Source organism: Astatotilapia calliptera, chromosome 8, assembly GCF_964374335.1.
Source record: "Astatotilapia calliptera chromosome 8, fAstCal68.1, whole genome shotgun sequence".
In the NCBI taxonomy this organism is placed as follows: Eukaryota; Metazoa; Chordata; class Actinopteri; order Cichliformes; family Cichlidae; genus Astatotilapia; species Astatotilapia calliptera.
In genome coordinates, this window is record NC_137429.1 from 15,761,972 (window position 1) to 15,776,324 (window position 14,353).

The window sequence follows — 14,353 nt, forward strand, 5'->3', positions numbered from 1 at the left end:
TGCCCACTTGTATCCACTTAAAGTCTTTAAACATGTATGCTGTACAATCATTCCACCCTGGAAAAACAAGTTTAAAAAACCCATTAAAAGCCCCAAATCACCATGACATTCACATGTACATAATGTATCCAAACAAAACTAATTGAGCCCATTTAAAAAAGAATAGTAAATAGCCCTGTAATCTCAAGCAGAGATAAATAGACATCAGCTGTTCAATGTAAAAAATGAATTAAGAAGCATCACATGTTATTAGCGCCTGTTTGAGTGTGTATATATAACAAAAGCTTAAGCTTTTATGGAAAACATTATTAGCAGCAGAGGAAGTCTACCACTACAGCATGTTTCTTGCTTATTATGTCCTCCTTTTTAAACCAGTCATTTGTGATGAAATATATCGATTGCCTCATTTAGTGAGCAAGGCTGAATCACTCTGGACCAGGCGGTGCTGTCCTCACATTCTCTCCATTTTTCAAGTACTCTCATAAAAACACAATTTTTAGGCCATCTAGTCTTTCTGAGCCTTATAAAAGCAGTGTATATCTGCATAACTTTCTTAATAAGCAGCACAAAGCACAGCATGATGGGCTGAAATCCTAATTTATCAAGGAAAAACAAATAATTCAAATGCCCCTCACGATCCACAAACATAAGATATTTCTGTCTGAGTATTTCCTTAATAATACATGTGTGAAGCACAGATATGTGAAACTTTATTTCAGCTTCCTTTATTATTATTATTATAAGTTTAGACACTGCTTTGTTTCATATTGTAGAGAATACAGTTGGCACGCATATTTGCACCCATGAAAACATACCTAACAGCAACAAAGTACAGTTGTCCAGAGACTCGCAGTAAAATAAAGATACATGCATGTAATTTACACATTTACAGAAGCTTTTATGCTCCAATGAATAAAGGCATTGTTTGAACGCAGTGTACAGAAAAACAAGTAGCAGTCCAGGAGATGAAAGATTCACCTCCGCTTTGCAGGGATAACAACATTTCCACTGGTTGCGATGGGGATTAGAAGCCTTCGCTGGTCCATGCGAAGATATTTTTCAATAAGCACTTCCACTGGCACCTTGTCATTCACATAACCCTGCCTGCAAGTTACAAACACATACTGGTTAAGTTCCATGTTAGAAAATTTATGTGAAATGTCAGAAAATAGATCATGAATGAGGTGTGCTACCTATAGGCAGCATTTAAGATATTCTACAGGCTTATGCTCTTATTACAGTCAGATATAGCCTTCAAACTACAAAGAGCTCAACATTGCCATCTAGAGGTCAGAATAATCCAAGCGTTGCAGAGTGGGTTTTTTCCTCCCCCTTACTGTAGAGTCAGTGCCTTACCTGTACAGGCGGGCACTTCTGGCTTAAAATACATATTATTTTGGGGCCTTTTGCCTTTATTAGATAGTGGAGCGTGGACAGGAAAGACAGGCCTACACTCAGTATAGGTTTCTTGATTTGCTTTGTTTTTTGGTTCATTTTATTCATTTATTGATAACACACACCAGACAAACTAAACAGCTAGCTAGTTGACATGTACACTGAGATATGCAGAACAAGGTATTTAAATAAATCTGTACATGTTTGCTCCATAAAGTTATATAGCAGTGTTGTACTGAGCCTCCTCAAACCCTCCTAGGAATACATAATGCAGTTTTGTGTATAATGTAGTTCGCTACATTTTCAAGTGGTATTTAAGTTTTGCTTTTTCCTCCTTAATTAAACAAAGGGGCTTTATGACATTAAAAACATCTGATTGCAAAAAGTCTTGAATTCTGCCCTCATACCTTTTCAGCAGAAGTTCAACGTCCTCGACCTCTATGGTTTTTCTCTTTGCATGGGCAGCATACGTCTCTAGGTCCTCAGCTAGCCGGTCAAAGAATTTATCCATTCTGTTAAAATTACAACAAATCTGTTATATTAAAGCAACACACAGTTCTAACAGACAAAGAGACACTGCATGTGATTAATGGCGAAACACAGTGTGTTACTTACATTTCATTTAGGACAGGGTGGATGTCTGCAGAGACTTTTGTTTTGGCAAATTGCTTAAAGACGCCCATAAGGTAGCTCTTAGGAAGGATAGTTTCCTTTTTAGAGATCCTCGTCTTCCTCACTCTCCTCTGCTTAGGTTTAGCTGCAGGTAAAGGTTCTCTTGTACCGCTGGTACTGGTGGAGATCAGAAGAGAGTGTCAGTGAATTGCCGAATAAAAACTTGATTCTGTACCTGTGCTACAATAGCAGTTTTTCTATTTAAAGTAGAGAAGCTTTTAGGGAGTTAAAAGAGCACTGTGTCAGCTGAAAGGTCCATATCCCCAGCTGAGTAGGTACTTCTTTCTCCCTAAAAACAGTCCTGACTGAAACCCACAGGACACACAAACACACACACTTAAGTGTAATAGGACATGCAGCTTACCTGGCCTGATTGTTCTTTAGAACAGAAGGTGATGCTAAAGGATCAGGACGATTAAAATTAATTTTCTGTCTGACAAACGCTGGAGTCTTGCAGGGGAAGTCTGAAGCTATCAGAAAACAGATTTCTTAGTCATTCTGAATGCTTAAATAGATATTTTACCAGTGCATGTTAAAAGAGAAAATAACCTTCATCCTCTTCATCATCATAATCTTCTTCTTCTTCTTCCATTTCTTCTTCTGGTTCAGCAGCATCCTCAGCTGGAGCTTCATCAGGCACAGTTTCACTCCTACCATCTTCAATGTCATACGTTCCCTCTGACAGAGGAAATGAGTTCTCTTTGTCAGCCTCAGGCTCATTCGTTGTCCCAGTGGCCTCTGCCTGTCCTTGGGTTGAGGATTCGGCCACATCAGGGTCTCTGGTGTGAGTCTGACCACTCTCATGGCTTCCCATCTCAAAGCTGGTGCGCAAATCCAGAGTGCCATGTCCTTTGAATTTGGCATCAGGCCATCCTACAAACAAAACCACAAACAATATTTAATCTCAATCATACAGATTTTTAAATGCTAAATGATTGATTAATTGATTTTTTTTTTAACCTGCAAACGTAGCATTAGGGAAATCCTCTGCTGCCTCTGTAACCGGCACAATGAGACCGCCCTCAGAGCGATAAGCCCTCCGGCTGATGTGTTCTGAGTCATGTTTCAGCTGAGCTGATGCCTCCTCTTCATTTTCACCGCTGAAGATCTCAAAGTCATTTTCGTTCTCAGACTTGGTCACGTGCTCATTTCTCTCAGATTGACCACTAACATCCTCTTCAGGCAGGGCTGCTACAACTTCATCAGTGTGATATTCAGTGCCACCATCCTCTTCATCCTTTTCGGTTTGAGAGTCTAGTACAACGTCCTCTTCCTCAGACTGAGTAGATGCTTCAGCTCCCTCTTCGGACTGGGAACCAGTTTGAGATTCTTCTACGCCTCTCTTGTCTTCTTCCTCTTCTTCAGTCTGATCCTCAGCCACATTCTCGTCTTCAGACTGAGAACCTGCGTCATCACCCTTTTCGATCTGCGAGTCGGCTGTACCTCCATCAGTGTTAGAGTCAACTACATCTTCCTCATCTTCCTCCTCCTCCTCTTCAGTTTTAGAATCTGCTTCAGCTTCCTCTTCAGCCTGTGACCCTGCTTCAACACCCTGTTCAAGCTCGGAATTGAGAGCAACTTCTGCTCTTTCCTCAACGTCTTCAAACTGAGCTGCATCCTCGCTTACACCGGTCCGAGATTGAACTACATCTTCATCTCCGTCAGATTTTGCCAAGACATCTTCAGGTTTACTGTAAACTGTTCTCCTTGCTTCCTTCTTTTCAGATTCATCTTCAGTTGGAAACACACACAGTTGGTCAGTTTCCAGCTTGCTCTGCTCCACTTCCATTTGCTCCTCTGGCTCCATCTCCCTCATGTCCTTCTGCAGCTGAGACGCCACGACTGTAGGTTTGTCCTGAGTAGCAATGATAGAAAAGTTGGAGGTCATGGCATCAGCCTGGGCGTAGAGAGCCGTGTTACAGTTCACGATATCGGCTGTGATATCTGGTTCGCTGAGTTTGCTTAGACCTAAGGTGAAGCCCTCAGAGTGAGTAGATTCACCAAGCCCCTGCTCCACAGGTCCAAAGCTGCTCATACCTGGATGACAGGAAGGAGGAAAATGTAAGATGGAGGTAAAGAGCAGGTGCAAATAACCTACAATTCTTTTCATGCTGTACGTCTGTTCTCACATCACTGGGCTGAAGTGTTAAATTTATACTCAGTCGTAGGTTTGCACTGAACCTCTGCAGAATTTAACTAAAACTTTCACCAGCAGGGGGCAGCACCTTACTTGTAGGTAGGTTGAATAGTTGTTGTATGTGTGCCGGCAACTTAACCAAAGGTTACATGGCCTTGTTACACAATCTTGTGATAAAAACTGGCATTAAACAAAATTACAATCCAATATAGTTCCACTTTTTTTTTTTTAAACCTCCCTTCAGCACGATTCTTTTTGAGACATGGTCCCAAGCAGCTGTTTCTTTGCAGTCTGGTAACAGCTTTACTTACTGAAACATTTTCACATGCACTCATCTACAAAATGTATGAGAGGTGAAGAAGACGGTGGAGATACGCGTCAGGGGTGGTTTGTGGCAGAAGACCAAAATGTCTGAATAAAGGACCAGAGGCCAAGCTGGGGCCGAAGATGTTAAGAAGTCTGAAGGACAAGATTAGAAATGAGTATAACTCAGGTTTAGTCAAAGTCTGGACTCAAAGTTACAGAGGCAAAGCTGAGGGGGTTTGGACATGTGCAGAGGAGGGATAAAGGGATTGAGGATAAAGATGGATGCAAATCACTGACAAATTCACTGTGGTGACCCCTAAAGTGAGCAACCGAAAGAAGGTGATATTTAAAGTGACTCAATAGCAGGTCAAAATACAGTGACAGTTCTCAAGGTGAAAAATCCTGATAGTGAGATTATTTAGCAATGAATGAATCAATTATCAAATTAACCAGTTGGTAACAACAGTGTGTGAGATTATATTACATTTCTGGTTAAGTTTCTGTGTTTTACACCATATGGTTGTATGGCTGCTGTGCCTCAGAAAGAAATCTTTGAAAAACCTGTGTCCCATTAGAAGAATGTAATAAAGTATTTTGAGCGCAGTGTTCACCTCCCATCCGTCGTTTATCTACAGCAGCACCAAATTCTTCCTCTGAGATTTTCCGACGATTTGAAACTTTTCTCTGCAGACCTCTTTTCTCAGTCTTAGCGTCAACAAACGGAGTTTTTAAATTCAAGGAAGCAGAGCTGAAAAACAGATTGGACATAAACTAAAAAACATAAAAAACAAACATGGTGTGCATTCACACGCTGATCATTAATTCTAAACCTAGTCATGGGTTTGATCCCTGATTAGAATTAATATTTTGCATTCTTTGTACACTTTACCTCAACACAGACAGTGATGAATTGTCATCTATTGATAGTTCAGTTTCCTCTTCAGCTTCTGGAAGCACAAACATCCAGCATACACAGTAAGTGTTCACATTGCTGCAGAAGCACAAAAAAAAAAAAAAACCCACAACCTCATTTTTAATCTGTGTACCTCCTCAATGCTCGTTTCAATCTTACCATCTCCATCTTTAAGTCGTTTTTCAAAAGCCGTTGTGTTAAAACTCCTGCGCGGTCTCTTTCGGCTCAGTCCCTTTGCAGTGCTGGCTGCTGGGCCAACTGTTACATCAGGCAGGTCCAGCCCTGACAGCTCCATACTGAAAGTCAATTCAGCTCAAAAGTTTATTTTCCATCACAACCAGGATTAATTCAGTAATACCATCAATCACCCTGTAACCCACAGCTCACCTGTGATGCGTTTTGGAGATGGTCGAATTGGCTGAAGGTGGCTCCGGCTCTTCAGATGTTTCTGTCTCATGAACCACGGGGGATTTCACCGGCTCTGAAAACCAAAACATATAAGCAAAAGCAAAACCAACCGAAACCAACCAGGAATTAAAAGAACTCTAGTTCACGCACCTGTCCGCAGGATGTTTATGAGTATGTGTCTGGGAGTGTCTCCGTCATTAATCAGTACTGAAGATGTGGCAGGCATGTTTGCCTTTTTTAACACAACTGAGGCAGTCCTCCTTTTAGTGGCGGGGAGGGATTTTCTGGTTATGCTCTAGAAAAAAGGGACAAAGTTAATAAGTTTAACATGCCCACGAATAACAACTACGCTGCTCACCTCTATTTTACCTCATGGAGCTTATGTCTCATGCTCCGCCTAAGGATCTCCTGCGGGGTTTGGGGACCAGCATCTTTCTTGCTGAGCCTGCTACTCCGCCGGGTCCCGCTGCTACTCGGCTCCTGTGAATTACTGGAGACAAGTCATCTTACGATTAATAATACTGAATACAAAGCCGCTGAGACTAACGTGCGACAACCACAAGTTTGTCGTTAGCGATAGCTTAGCTAGCATTAATGCTGAAAACGCCAGTGAATAAGACTTTCGTGGTTCTCTCCCAGAAAATGAACCGTACCTGCGTGTGACAGGGGTCCTGGGTGGCTCGGTGGTGAGAATATGTTTCAGCAGGACCCGAGCGGACAAATCCTCCGTGGGATCCATTTAGCCACCGAGGAGCAAAGTCAGCTGGTTAGCTGAACTCAGCTAGCAGACAATTGCGGGCAGTTAAACGTCAAAAATGTCAAACAAATGACTTTTTCCACAACGACGCTGTCCAAACAAGCGGTGCTGAGCTGAAATTAGTGTCGTTTATCTCAGCTTTCACCCGAACGTCATTTGTGCTCTGATCCTTGCCTTGTGTTTTCTGTTTCAACGGACTCAATTCTCATATGGTCCCGCGTTATTTTTAAGTGAAATCTCGCGAGAAGAGAGATTTGGCTTTGAACCTCGAGATCGCAATGAAATAAATAAATAAAATTAAAAATGAAATTTTAATATTGTTTTCAGAAAAAGCAATAATATAAATGAATAATTTACAAAATCAGAGCTATGGAATTTTTTTCAATACTGAAATTTTATTTTATTGTATTTTAGTTTAGTTTAGTTGTCATCCATACTTCAAAATTGTGGGTGATTATCCATTATTATTATTATTATTATTATTATTATTATTATCATCATCTTAATGAAACTTTTGTGAAAATATCTCAAAACAAAACAGAAAATAACTTGAAATTTCTGAAAATGAAGTCGAAAATTTGAGCTAATGACTCGACATTTTGAGATAATAATCTAAGGCAAGTGAGGTGTTTTGAATTTCTGTCAGGTGTGCACTAAATTTTGACCAGTGGAGTGCAGTGCGATAAACTGGAAAATAAACGTGAGAGCAACACAGTTCTCAAGAGAATTTATAATATCATAATTCCCTGCAAAACAACATGTTAGTTACCACAAGGGGTGAAAATTATAAAAATGTTTCATTTTGAGAAACTTATCCTACCCTTTATCATAAGATTGGACACCACTACCACCACCAATTTCAAATTTGGATTCATTTGGCATACCTCAGGCTTTTCTCCCCATTTCCATTCCTGAAGAACATCCTACCTGCACACCATGCCAAGATTTCAACTAATAGCTCTTTGGGAATCACTATGTTGGTGCAAAAATACAATTTTATGTCTCTCAGACTCTGTTATCCTTGGCATTTTTCATAGATTTAGTTAAGGAAATTGGGGCAAAAGCTTTGAGCTTTTCAAGAATTGCTCTAGAACACATTAAAAATTACAAGGAAGTCTGACTAGTTGGAAGCAAAATATAAAAAAAGCAACAAACAAAACAAAAACAACACACACAAACAAGGGATGGCTCAACACTGGATTTAAAAAATTCAAACTTACTTTAGACATTAAAATGTAAAATCTGTGTCAATAGAATAAGAATTTCTTCTTTTAGGTTCAAATCTAAGACCAGGTGCAGATGATGGTTAAACCATTTAGAATTTGAGATATATGCATTAAATATAAGGCTATTTAAATAATATAAACAAACATCAGGTGGCACTTGTTCTCATTGTCTCAAATTCTAATATAGTTTCTTTGTAAACCACTAAAAGAGCACATTCTTGTTTCTCACATTTTCTGATGTGTTGTAATCTTTCCCCTCAGCTCTTGCCTGTAATAAGCATGCAAGGGAGGCGTTAAAGATTTAAATAGTCTTTAATAATTTATGGCAGCAAACTGATAATTATATTCAACAATCAGTAAAACAGGTGGTTGTCTGTTTTATTCATAGTCATTTATAGGTGAATGATCCCTTTGCCCAGCACACTGGAAATAAACTTTCATTTGCTGTCATAGGTTGTTTGATTTTTTTTTTAAAATAGTGCAAAGGCTCCTCGTACGGATGGCTTAGAAGTCTGGCCTGTCCTTCTTCAGTTTGGAGTAATCCATGTTTACTGCAAGAAGCTGGACACACACACACATAAAAACAAATATGCATTATCATATGACTGCTGAGATATGGACTTTGACGCAAGATAACAGAAAATTATGGCCTGTCCTTTGTAGAAACATGCCTGCTCTATAACTTGACGTAAAGGATTAAGAAAAACGGCTCGTACTTTGTACTGCTGATTGGGCTTCATTTGGTTCCAGGGTTCAGGGTTGTTCTTGTGATCCCATCTGAAGACAAGAGGAAAAGCCGTGATCGAAACAACACATCCCCGAGTAACCGAGGAAAGTGAAAACGCCCGCTTTTCTATAAGTTTAAATCGTCTCAGATACTTACGACACGTCTGGGTTTTTCAGAGCCGCCCTGGTCAGGGCCAACACACTCATGGTTGCCCCTCCACTTATGAAGATGAACAGGGGGATCAGCTTTGGAGAAAGGGCATCAATTAGTCAATAAAGCTATTGCTTTATCAATGCCAGTGGAGCAAAACCAGAAGAGAACAATATACAGAGTTTTAAAAATGTTGGGCACATTTTCCTTCTTGAGTTTAGGATGGAGGAGGAGAAGTTGCTATAAATCTGTGTAAATCTGTTGCTCTCTGACTGGAAGTGGTAGTCCTAGATTAGGTTACCAGATGTCAGAAACTAAAACTGCAGACATAAAAGATGGGAACAGACAAGACGGACTCTGCTTTCCTCTGCAGCTGCAGATCTTGCAGGATTTCCAGTGTGGAGCCTTAAAGAGTATGTTTCTATGTTTGATCTATAAAACGTTGATACATCTTTGTTATCTGCGTCCTTTTGGATCTTATTCAGCATTTCATCTGTTACAAACCATGTGTAGGAGTCCAGTTTTTCCTACTGTGCATTGCCAAGACATAATGTGTCTTATTAAGTTTTAAGATAAGGGCAAATAGTTGTTGTCCCTGCTTATATCACCACACTTTGACCCCGTGGCCAGTTGCATGTGTCTAACAGCTATTAATACAACCAGGGCCACTTTCTCACCTTGCTGCTGTGGGTAAAAATGTGCAGTTGTCCTCAAAAAGCCTTGCTAAGGCAGTGCTACTTTTATAGTAACAGTCTATGATGTATAAAATGCACAGAATTTCCATGTTGGTATTGTTATCTCATGACATAAGAGGATTGTTTAAACAATGAAGAGTTTTCACCAGCAGGGAGCAACAGGCTGCTCAGTCACAGAGCAGGAGGGGGACAAAGCATTTCCATCCAGAGGTCTATTAATATGGAGGCTGCCACAAACCAAACCCTTTCACACCGTCGTCCTTGGAGAAATAAACCCTCACATGCATTTATCTGGCCTTCACTCAAGCTAATATGGAAACTACTCCACCGCTATACGTGCTGCCACCACAAACCCTTTCGCATGGCTACAGACGCACGGTGGCGTGAAACAAGCGACCCCCCCCCCCCCGCGCGCGCGCGCGCACACACACAGATTTGAACCTTTAGATTATCGTCATTATAACATTTCAGTAACAACAGTATCAGTGTATCACGCTCAGTAGGAGCAGGTGATGCGGTTGTCTGATTCTGCGGATGCCAGAGCGCAAAAACGAACTCTGTCAGGAGGTTGCGGGTGAAAAACCCAAGAAAAGCTTTCACGGGATTACACGAATACAGTGATTAAAACAATAAGAATGTAGTGACGTGAAAATGTTCTACCAATGTTTCTAACCGAAACCTGTGAGTCTGTCGAGGAATTTGAGATTTCCGCACTCAGAGCTGTATATGAAATTATTTTTGCTTTTATAAATAGTAAAATACTCTACGAATGCGTACTTTAGGGTGTCAGTGTGTGGATAAGTCACAAAAACTGTTTTCCTGAGCCTTTACAGCTGATCCCACATCAGGTAATTAAGGAGAGATCTTGGGGGGGAAACGGGAGCGGCTGAGACTTACAGCTGGGTGGCTCTTAATCTGCTTGGCGACGACCCCAAAGAATGAAGACATGGTGGACAGTCCTCCCGCTGACCGGCTCCGTTAACGTGAATATCTGCGGGCTGAAGGCGCGCCTCTCCGGAGGATCTCCTGCAGTTTCCTGCAGGCCTGAACGTACAATTGAACTGCACCCTACCTCCACGCGCTACTGTCAGCCAATCCCACAATGCAACGACAGCAGCTGTGCGAACCCCCTACCTGGGCTCATATCTCTGAGCGCTACGGGGGGTTTGCTCAAGTGGATTTTAAACCCTCCACTTCCATTTTTATTTATTTTGAGCAGCTAAAGTTGGACCGTTCAGACCAATCTATAGGCTCAAACCAGCACGCGCGAATATGCGAATATATATATATATATATATATATATATATACACACATACATATACATATATACACACACATATATACTACAATAGCCCGACGGGCAGGGAAGAGATAGATTTTGGTAGCCCGACTGAAAAAATCGCTAGCTCCAGGACGTCGGGCTAGCGATATTGCAAGCCCTGTATCTGATTGAGGAATCACTCATCTTTGGAAAAGAGAGTTTATTACAGAGAAATGTCTCTTTCCAAAATAAAAGCTATACTATCCGCTTCTTCTGGGCTATATTCTCAGCAGCATAAGGAGAATCATGTGCTAACAGCTGTCTAAATGACTCGGCTAAAGTTAGTAGCATGCTTGTTGTTTTTTGTCTGCTTCCACTTGTCTTTGCACTAGGATGATGTCGGCGTAAATGTGCAGTCATATTCGTTGTGTTCCCACTAGTGCTTTCAGGTTAATCTCGTTGAAATAACCTTAACGCCACAACACGGCAAATCTCCGTTAACGAGCTACCGCCGATCGCCCCGTGCATGGGGCTAGACGGCCAACACTTTAACGAGCTAACTGCGCTAACACACTAGTTCCCACTAGTAATTGAGCATTGCATGGCACATCCAACATACTGTTTTACTTTAGTCCATGACTCGCTTACCTTCAGGGTCATACGTCACATGAAAACCAAAATAATTCCAAACGCCAGATCTGAATGAGGGTGGGGGAGGTGCCCTGCGCTCTTCCTTCTGACTATGCTGTCTGTGTTGAGCGCTCAGTGGATCTGCGCTCGACAGTGCAGCCTAGGCGGAGTAGTCAAACGCAGATTCACTGAGCGCTCAACACAGACAGCATCGTCAGAAGGAAAGTTGATAAAATAAATTACAAATGTTATATTGTTCGATACATATGCGTACTGAACCGAAAGCACTGTATCGAGCGGTTCAATATCGATACGAATATCGTTGCACCCCTAATAAATAAATAAATATATATATATATATATATATAGAGAGAGAGAGAGAGAGAGAGAGAGAGAGAGAGAGAGGAAATGACTAACTAAGAGAAGTATCTGTCATGGTTGGCTGTGTGGCAGGCAAGCAGAAGTGGTGGACCCAAAATAGCAGGACTCTTGGAGATGGGAATAAACTGAAAACGCAGCTTTATTGCTGGAGGAATGATTCACGAAATAAAACTTACAAAGACAAAACTCTAAACCGAGGTGCTGGAGGACAGGACATTACAAACACACAGCAAGTTGAGGGTACGACGCGACACTGACACAGAGAAACACAGGGCTTAAATACACAGATGGCAGTAATCAAGGGATGAGAGACAGGAGGGGAACACACCTGGGAGAAATCACAGCTGACGAGACAGGGGAAACGTAATCTGAGCACACTCACATACGACACAGACCTTCACAATAAAACAGGAAACTCAGACACATGGAACCAGACAAGACATTGAACTAAACAGACAGATTCACAAACAGACGGGGTGACACCATAGATAGACAGATACAGACGCAGACTCAGAGGCAGACCGAATATAACACGTAGAACTCAAACAATAATAATAATAATCATGATAATAAATTGGAAAATGATAATAATAAACTTAAAGCGCTGGGTCACCGACCCAGGACCATGACAGTATCAGCACGTGATGCTGTTTTATCTAGCTGCGATGGGATTTGGAAGTGTTTACAGTTTGTCTGAGGTTATCTGGTTCAGGTTAGATTTACAGTTACAATAAACATCCTTAAAAAGTTTAAATAAAAAGGTCACAAACTGCTCAGAATGGTTTCACTTTCAGTTCTGTGACAGATGCCGAGCAAAGCTCATGAAAAGATCGGTTTACAAAGTGTATATTATCAGTGACTTCTTCAGGCACACCTGTTCAATTGTTTACTAACCAAATATGTAATGAGGAAATTACATGACAGCAACTCGGTGCATGTAGACATTCAGATACAGTGCTCAGCATAAATGAGTACACTCCCTTCAAAAAGCACAAATTAAATCAGTAGCTCAATGAACAAAAGAACAATTTCCAAAATTTTCACACGACTGAGTTTTATTGAACACTTGTTTAACTCCATAACATGAAATTAAGGTTAATAATATAACTTAGATCACAAAATCTTCAGTTTTACTAAAATTGGATGAAACAAAAATGAATACACCCCGCAACACAAACTACTACATCTAGTATTTTGTATGACCACCGTGATTTTCAAGGACAGCATCAAGTCACAGAATGAACAAGTTGCGACATATTGCAACATTATCTTTTTCCATTCTTCAAGAATAACCTCTTTTAGAGCCTGGATGCTGGATGGAGAGTGATGCTCAATTTGCCGCTTCAGAATTCCCCACAGGTGTTCAATTGGGTTCAGATCAGGAGAAATACTTGGCCATTCAATCATCTTCACCCTGTCCTTCCTCAGAAATGCAGCAGTAGCTTTAGATGTGTGTTTTGGATCATTGTCGTGTTGGAAAAGTGGATGACGACCAAGTGCACGGAGTGATGGCAGCATCTTCTTCTTCAGAATAGAGCAGTACATTGTTGAGTTCATGATACCATCAATGAAATGCAGCTCCCCAACACCAGCAGCACTCATGCAGGCCCACATAAGGACACTGCCACCACCATGTTTCACTGTAGGCACCATGCATTTGTCTTTGAAATCCTCACGTTTATGACACCATACAGTTTTGAAACCATTAGTTCCAAAAACAGTGATCTTTGTCTCATCACTCCAGAGTATAGAGTCCCAGTAGTCTTCATCTTTTTCAGCATGGGCCCTAGCAAATTCTAGGCGTGCTTTTTTGTGCATGGGCTTTAGGAGAGACTTCCTTCATGGACGATACCTATGCATGCCATTCCTCTGCAGTGTATGCCGTATGGTGTCACGGGAAACGGTCACTCCAGTTTGGCTTTCTACTGCTTTAGCTAACTGCAGTGAACTTGCATGGTGATTTCTTCAACCCTTCCTTCTCATCAGGAGACGCTCCCATTGAGATGTTAACTTTTGTGGACGGCCTGGATGTCTAAGATGGTTGCGCTTCAATCTTTGTTACATTTTGTGATCACTTTTGCTACAGTATTTTGACTGATATGCTGATCTTGTAGCCCTCACCTTTTTTGTGTAAAGAAATTATTTCCTTTCTCAGATTTTGTGACATTTCTCTTCCATGTGGAGCCATTGCTGGCAGTATGAAATGGGAAGGGCTTTTCCTTGTTAAGTAATGCCCTTTTATGGTCACCTGTCTGCTGGACACCTCGTAAATGAATCATTAGACTCACCTTTGGTTGAATGCCTGGTAATTCGAATTTTGTAGTCTTAAGTGTGGCTTTTCTCCTTAGACTATAATTGGGGTGTACTCATTTTTGCAACATGGGCTTGAATGAGTCTGCACACACACACACACACAAAAAAAAAAAAGGATTTTCCTAACAAATTAACAAATCTTGTTTGCAATCAATGGCCCACATTTGTGGGAGTATTTTTGTATTATAGTATCTCATAGAAAATGTTGATTCTGAAAGGAAACTAAAGGTTTTCTGACAAATGTAAAGGGGTGCACTCATTTATGCTGAGCACTGTATCTTGAGACAATGAACCAAACTGCTGAAACTTTAATGTTTGTGCCACCAATAATCAGCTTTCTGGGAAAAAACAAAACAAAACAAAACTGAGAAGCATTGTGG

The 14,353-nt window shown here is 41.0% G+C and overlaps 2 protein-coding genes across 2 annotated transcripts; both read right to left on the bottom strand.

Moving 5' to 3' along the window:
• Positions 1 to 709: 709 nt before the first annotated feature.
• cenpt (centromere protein T) lies at positions 710 to 6,810 on the bottom strand. The gene is made up of 13 exons (XM_026163016.2): positions 6,485 to 6,810; positions 6,201 to 6,321; positions 5,982 to 6,126; positions 5,811 to 5,904; positions 5,583 to 5,719; positions 5,400 to 5,457; positions 5,122 to 5,258; positions 3,028 to 4,104; positions 2,617 to 2,940; positions 2,432 to 2,537; positions 2,011 to 2,184; positions 1,803 to 1,907; positions 710 to 1,104 (listed from the first exon to the last, which is right to left on the bottom strand). Exons 1-13 carry the CDS (start codon positions 6,568 to 6,570, stop codon positions 975 to 977), a joined length of 2,694 nt encoding a protein of 897 aa, XP_026018801.2. The 5' UTR covers positions 6,571 to 6,810; the 3' UTR covers positions 710 to 974.
• A 1,300-nt stretch (positions 6,811 to 8,110) lies between these two features.
• On the bottom strand, positions 8,111 to 10,545 carry LOC113019359 (cytochrome c oxidase subunit FA4-like). Its single transcript, XM_026163017.2, has 4 exons — positions 10,284 to 10,545; positions 8,698 to 8,786; positions 8,531 to 8,591; positions 8,111 to 8,375 (listed from the first exon to the last, which is right to left on the bottom strand). The coding sequence occupies exons 1-4, from the start codon at positions 10,332 to 10,334 to the stop codon at positions 8,319 to 8,321; spliced, it is 258 nt and encodes an 85-aa protein (XP_026018802.1). The 5' UTR covers positions 10,335 to 10,545; the 3' UTR covers positions 8,111 to 8,318.
• Between the last annotated feature and the right edge of the window lie 3,808 nt (positions 10,546 to 14,353).

Bases quoted from the DNA above. Each gene is read 5' to 3' on its own strand.
- cenpt (XM_026163016.2), bottom strand. From the start codon at position 6,570: ATGGATCCCACGGAGGATTTGTCCGCTCGGGTCCTGCTGAAACATATT. The intron at 5,259-5,399 runs GTAAAGTGTACA...TCTGTTTTTCAG, and splicing joins TCATCACTGTCTGTGTTGAG to CTCTGCTTCCTTGAATTTAA. The intron at 1,105-1,802 runs GTATGAGGGCAG...TGTAACTTGCAG, and splicing joins GTTGAACTTCTGCTGAAAAG to GCAGGGTTATGTGAATGACA.
- LOC113019359 (XM_026163017.2), bottom strand. From the start codon at position 10,334: ATGTCTTCATTCTTTGGGGTCGTCGCCAAGCAGATTAAGAGCCACCCA. The intron at 8,787-10,283 runs GTAAGTCTCAGC...CTTTCTCCAAAG, and splicing joins AGATTAAGAGCCACCCAGCT to CTGATCCCCCTGTTCATCTT. The intron at 8,592-8,697 runs GTAAGTATCTGA...TCTTGTCTTCAG, and splicing joins CTGAAAAACCCAGACGTGTC to ATGGGATCACAAGAACAACC.